Source organism: Echinops telfairi, unplaced genomic scaffold (assembly GCF_000313985.2).
Source record: "Echinops telfairi isolate 266 unplaced genomic scaffold, ASM31398v2 ScPeMD7_18;HRSCAF=68, whole genome shotgun sequence".
Classification (NCBI taxonomy): Eukaryota; Metazoa; Chordata; class Mammalia; order Afrosoricida; family Tenrecidae; genus Echinops; species Echinops telfairi.
In genome coordinates this window covers 71,182,718-71,189,362 of record NW_022103915.1, presented here as the reverse complement: position 1 = coordinate 71,189,362, position 6,645 = coordinate 71,182,718, and the positions used below count along the sequence as shown (strand labels likewise).

At 44.4% G+C, this 6,645-nt stretch overlaps 1 protein-coding gene across 11 annotated transcripts in view; it reads right to left on the bottom strand.

The window, feature by feature from the left end:
- RALGAPA1 (Ral GTPase activating protein catalytic subunit alpha 1) overlaps positions 1–5,516 on the bottom strand; it is a 197,483-nt gene extending 191,967 nt beyond the window's left edge. For 5 of the 11 annotated variants that reach the window (XM_030885023.2, XM_030885024.2, XM_045287770.1 and 2 more), the window contains exon 1: positions 5,261–5,516. In XM_030885023.2, the coding sequence (XP_030740883.1) occupies positions 5,261–5,366 (106 nt within the window). In that variant the 5' untranslated portion in view covers positions 5,367–5,516. The remainder of the gene's footprint in view (positions 1–5,260) is intronic. The other 6 variants (XM_045287766.1, XM_045287767.1, XM_045287768.1 and 3 more) reach the window with 2 other exon arrangements.
- Positions 5,517–6,645: the final 1,129 nt, after the last annotated feature.

Here is a 6,645-nt window from a genome sequence, read left to right as displayed (position 1 = left end):
GCAAGGGGTGGGGAGAAACACAGAAAATAAGCAATTATTTGAAACCAACCCTAAGTTGACAGATGTTGACATAAGCAAAGAAAGAAGGATAGTAAAATACCTACAAGTCAGAAAAAGAGGAAACCCCTCAACAAGCTAGACTGACCCCGTAATTAAAACAATGGACTCCAACACAACAGAGAGGAAGAAGGCACCGGCCCCGTCGCATTCCTTCTGTTGTAGGGTTGATCTGAATCAGAACCAACTGGACAGCACCCAATAACTAAAGCAGTAGTTAGGCAAAACTTATCCTACCAAATATCTATACCAGAACGAAGAATGATCTCAAATCACTAACTTCAGCTTAAATAACACTTTTATGAAACCAGAAAAGGAGAAAATTAAACAGAACTAAGCAGGAATCCTGGTGGTGTAGTGATGCTAACTACAAGGTCAGCGGTTCAAACTCACCAGCCAATCTGAGGAAAAGATGAGGCTTTCTACTCCATCAAGATTTATAGCCTTGGAAACCCACAGGGGCTTGGAAAACCCACCCTATCCTACACGGTCCATATGAGTCAGGATCGACTTGATGGCAGTTAGTTCTGGTTTTTGAAGCAGAATAAAACAAGTAATAAAGATGGATGCAGAACTCAGTGGGGAAAAAATGAAAATAAGAACATTAATAAAACTAGAAAGTGATTAATCTCTGGTCAGATTGATCTAGAAAAAATCTACAAACATCAGAATTAAAAGGTAGCAGCAATTCTGTGGTTCAAAACAATAGTTCAGAAAAGAACAAAAAAATCCATTTCATTTATTGGCAATGCCCAACAGTTCTGCAAGCTGAATAGTTTCTTCACTGTATTCACCTGATGTAAACCAGATCTCTTAAACTGGCTTTCTGCTCTTTTTTTTTTTTTAATCATTTTATTAGGGGCTCATACAACTCTTATGGCTTTCTGCTCTTATCATCTCCTCTCTCCTACTCATTTTCTCAGGTATTACATTAACCATGTTTACATTAGCCAAATTTCAAACAAAATAATTGTAGCTATTTAAATATTTTATTGAATTTAATTACTGTATTATACCCCAGGATAGCCTTGTGACACAACAGTAAAGCGCTCAGCTGTTATCCTAAAGGTTGATGGTTCAAACTCACCCAGTGACTCTGCAGGGAAGGACCTGGCGATAAGTTCCCATAAAGATTACAGCCCATATAACAATTCCACAACAACATTAGCCAGTAACCACATGAAAGTAAGTTAAAAAGTATGACATAAAATCATACAACCTCTACCAAATCAAAATATCAAAACATGAAGCTACTGTTTCTCAACATATCCTCCATATCTATACACTTGAAGGAGGTGCTCCCATCTCTCTAATTCTTCCCCCAAGGAATTCTACATCACATCCAAACAGCAGTTTTGACATCCTTGAGCAACTCAAACCATGTTCCTCTGAAATGGTCTTTGCATTTGGAGAACAAAGTCTGAAGGGCCAAGATCAAGGGCTGTAGAATGGATAGGGAAAGGTACCTTTGAAGAATGAGCAGGTCACTGTCGTGATGGAAAAAATCCCCAACATAACTTTCCTGCCTTGTTCTAAATCCCCAACATAACTTTCCTGCCCTTTTCTCACCAATGCAGTTCTCCATTTTCTTTTGAGAAAGCCTCTGTATCTTTCAAAAAAAACCATCAAGCTGATTCCTCTTCAGTCCCCCCAAAAAACCTTCTAGCTTAGCTACCTCTTTTAAATTTAACTGGATGAGCAGACCACCTTGGAATCCACAGTTTTAACTATATCTTTTGTTGAAGGACCCTAACAAGACTAAGACAAGAGTATTACTGAGAGAACTTGTCTGCAGCCATCCAGTAATCAGAGACATGTTCAGACATATTTTGTTGGTAATAAGTCCATGCAATATAAACTGGAACCCTAGTAGCAATACTTTTCACTCCTCTCCCCATATGTATATATGTGTAGAGAAAGGCACATGTGAGTATATGAACATGGATGAAGAGGTGTTCCTGCAGGTAAATGTACATACCTGTTTATGTGCATAGCATATATTCATGTGTAAATTAACCCACAGAGGGGGCACAATTATGAATACTGTTAAGATATAACCAGACACCTCAGGGGGTGGATTTACTCCATTTGAAGGTTTTAGACCATAGTCTCCTGGGGCAGCTCAGTCAACTGGCATAACAGAGTTCTTAAAGATAAAGTTCTACATTCTAGTGTGGTGAGCAGCATCTGAGTAGTCACCTAGTCCTCTAAGAATCAACTATTTTTCTCTCTCCATCTAGAACAAGAAAGGTAAGAAATCCAAAAACTGAAGGAATAAATTAGTCCACATAAACAATGGCTCATGAGATCCACAGCCTCTCTGACCCTCAGAACAGAAGAACTAGATGGTGCCCAAGTACCACTACTGACCTTTCAGATCAGGGACACAATAAAAAGTCCTGGTTAGAAGAGGAGGAAAATGTAGAACAAAATGCAGATTCCTGAAGAAGTCCAGGCTTGCTGGGCCCAAGAGGACAGAGGCACCTCTCGGACTAGAGTTCTATGATACATTTTGCACTTGCAACTGAAGCCACTCCTGGTGCTCACCTTTTAAACAAAATACTAAACTAGCTTGATAGATATTACATGTGGCTACTGTGCTCCCTTTAATTAATCGAATGTAAGGCATAAAATAAAGATGAGACGCTAGAGGACAAGAAAACTAGATTAACGGAAATAAAACAAAAAGAATGGAAATAATGAGAATGCTGACATTGTGGAAAGTGTAACCAATGCCATAGAACAAATTATATTAAAAAACAGTTAAATGGGTACTTAAGTTGTTACGTAAACTTTCACCCCAAACAATAAAATATTAGAAGGAAAAAACAAAAAAGATGACACCTTGGGGCAGTGGGGGGGGCGGGGGGTAGATCATAAGGGGTAGTTCTATTCTGCATACATGGAGTCAACAGAGTTGAAAACTCTTTGGCACCTAACAACAGAACAGCATTTTCAGCATAGCATTTGGAGGTCCATGTTTTACTCAGTATTTTGAAATAGTTTATCAACTTCAACACTGCTAGCATACTGGGCTAGTTAACTGTTGGAACCTAAGATGGTTAGCAGCATCCCTGGCCCCTACCCACAAGATGCCAGTAGCATCTCTGTACCAGTGGTGATAACCAAAAATATTTCAGACATTGCCAAATGCCCTCTGTGGGGCAAAACTGTTCCTGGCTGGGAACTACTATGTGAACCCTCCTGAAGTATAATTCTCCTTCAGTATGGACCTCCCCCACTCATAAGGTAGGGAGTGTGAAAGCACTGAAAGTTCTTAAGGATATTTTAAATGTTTATACACACGCTAGCATAGGAGGGGGTTTTCAAAGTTTAAGGAAAGAGTCCATATCTTTAGTTCCATTTTTTTCATGAAATTTTGGAAGCCCCCTCACAAGATCCATTTTTAAAAAAGTCCATAAATTACTTAGAAGCAAAAGAATTGTTTGTTTTAAAAATTATATTATTGTTTTGTTTTCAAATGGAGGAAGCCAGGCCCTGCAAAACATCTGACGTGTGACCTCTTAATTTAGACCACGTCTCCCAGATGGAAAACATTTCTATGCCAAAGTATACATGAATCAGTACTTACTCGTGCTATAAAGAACTACAGCACCGACCATCTGAATCTCAATACTCTACTGGAACTCAGATTTATAGCTCTGCCATGACATAACCTAGTTTGTCCCACATAGGTGCCAAATACCACTGTATTAGATTTTAAACGAACATTATATGTGATATAGCTTTTCCTACAGCCTTATGAATTTCCTATGTCCCACTCAGTTAGATTGTCTCTGCAATGTCTCATTAGATTAGAAAAGACCATAATCTGAACTATATTTAGAAGATGCATAGCCAAACTGAATTGTTTCTCTCCTCAATCCCACTCCAGGGGGAAGGGGAGTAGGAGGGATGGGGGGGAATGCAACTGACTTGTGATAAATATATTAGCTACTGTAAATAATGTAGGAAAAAGAAAACACACACATACACACACACACATAAAATGCAGAAGAGTCACTGAGCCCAGGGTTCCTGTTCTGACTAGCCTTCTACTTAGTTGGGTGACCACCCACTTTTCCAAACTTCAACTTTCTCCCCTGTAAAAATGAAGGATATTATCATCTACCTCTAGATTGAGAAGATTGATTCTGAAAAATTACATGAAATCGCTTTGTGAACCCCAGCCATACCAATGTGGGTATCAGTTGGGAGGCATGAACCTCAAATAAGACACTTACATATACCACTAATAAGCATCAAGTTCCCAAATACATACTCATTAGAAATACAGCTTGAGATAATGCTCTAAACTAGGATGCCGGCACCTGGGTTGTAATTCAGTTCCACCAAGTACTCTATGAGTCAACACAGGTAAACTCAATTCTCTATGAATCTACACAAGTGAACTCACATTCCTCTTGATCTCACACTTTTCGTCAAGGGCCCCTTACGTACTATGAGGGCTCTTATCAGGCTTTGAAATGACCAAAAATAGCTAAGTATCCAAAAAGCTTTGCCTAACATTAATTATATCCAAAACTCCGAGCATTGGCTGATCTGCCAACAAAACAGATAAGAAGGCGGCCAAGTAAGAAAAATTAAATAAAAATACAATTCTCGGGACACAAGGCAAGCTATTACCTACTCCCCTATAATTAATAGTTCTCCCTCTAAATGACAGTAATGATGAACAAGAATGCATTATCAGAAGGGCGCGGCTGTTTCTCACAAGCTTTTTGAGAACCACCCACTTCCCAAAGAGGTATTAACTGCCCCCTCCTTAACCTCTTCGGCCAAGAAACTTGGAAGTGGAAAAATTAAGGTTTATATCGTCTCCGAGTTTTTTTATTTTTGTTTTTGTTTTCACTCGGGAGTAACCTCTCGGCAAACACAGCCTACAAACACCATTACCCACACACCAAGTCTCCAGAAAGTCTCAGCGATCTAAGCTTTGGGAGTCATCAGGGTAAAAAGAGCTCAATTGATTAACTCAGATCAGCCTGTCAAGCGTGACTGGGGTATGCCATTGCCAAGTTTCCCCTTCCCAACACTACCCGCCCCCCCGGGTCGCTGCAGAGGTGGCCCCTCGCCCCCCGGCGCCCGCACCGCGTCCGGTGCCCAGGGGCGTCCCCGAGGCTCCCCGAGGAAGCAGGCCGGGCAGCCCAGGCCTCGCTGCGCCGCCGCCCCTCGCTCTCACCGATGACGACGCGCAGGTGCTTGAGGCGGGTCAGCGCGTCCTTCTTGGTGTCCAGCACCTTCTGGGTGGACTTCTTCACGTCCCCGTGCGGCTTCTTGGAGAACATCCTGCCACGGCCGCCGCCGCCGCCGCCGGCTCCAGCCCCTCCCGGCGGCCGACGGTGGAGGGAGTAGTGGGCAGGGAGGAGACTAGCGTGAGCGGCTCATTCGCTCCTCAGGAGCGAGGGCCCCAGAAGAGGCGACGCCTCGCCGACCCCAGCAGCGTCGCCACCTCCAGCCGCCTCGCGCCGCGGCTCCAATATGGCGGATCCCCTCTCCGGGCCCTGCACGGAGCGAGGGAGCCCCGGACTGGCCGTCCGCGGCTGCCGCAGCCTCCAGCCGGCAGTGGCCGCCGCTCGCCGCTCCAGGCCCGGGCCCCAGACGCGGAGCCGCGGAGGCGGGGCTGCAGGCGGAGCCGCGCAACTCCTCCCCCTGGGGCCCCCTGACGGGTACAGCGTCTGCGGCAGCTCGGCCTCTGCAGAGGCCGAACCCGAGACGCAGCGAGCGGGTTTCACGACTCTGCCGTCGGTGGCGAACGGTCCCCGTGGCAACCGCCTGCTGACGTCAGGGCTCGTGACGTCATGCCAGCGTGAGCGCATCCGTGGCCCCGCACTCTTTGGTGTGTTCCGGAGAGCTGCCACAGGAGGAGCCCCAGAAAGTTAGGGGAGGCAGTTACGGCGTGCGCCGTCGTGGCAGGAACTCCTCCTCACTGAACTCCCAGTGTCGGGTTGTGACCTCTCTGAACGAAGGGACGTTCACCTCTCCTTGTGTAGTGTCCTGAGCGCGCGGGGGTAGGGGGTGTGGCTGGAACGATTTGGGGGTGGGGTAGGGCGGAGATGCTGACTAATGTTTTTTTTTTCCCCTGAAAAGGTGGCGGTAGGTCAGATGCCTTTGCTTTTAGGATTTCCTAATTTAGATCTAACAAAGGATCAGGTTCTTTCAAAGTTAATCAAATGTTCTGAATCCTGGTGGCACCGTGATTACTGATTGGATTGCTAGCTGCAAAGTCAGCAGTTCGAAACCACGGCTGCCCCACAGGAGACGTCCAAGGCGCGCTCTCTACTGTCATAAAGAATTACAGTGTCCAAAACCGGTAGGGCAGGTCTGCCCTGCCACAGAGGGTCCTAGGAGCCTGAATCGACTTGTTGGCAGTTCTTTGGCTTTTTGTTTTGGGTAGTTAAGAGATTTGTATGGTTATAGGTTATCCTTTTGCTTAAATTTTTCTTGCGTAATTAAAAAGACTCCTGTCAGAAACATATTGTAACAAAGAAAAATTACAGATACAGAGAAAAGAAATCTGAAGAGCTTAAATGGCTGATTTAATACGAGTATAAAAAGAATTCCCAT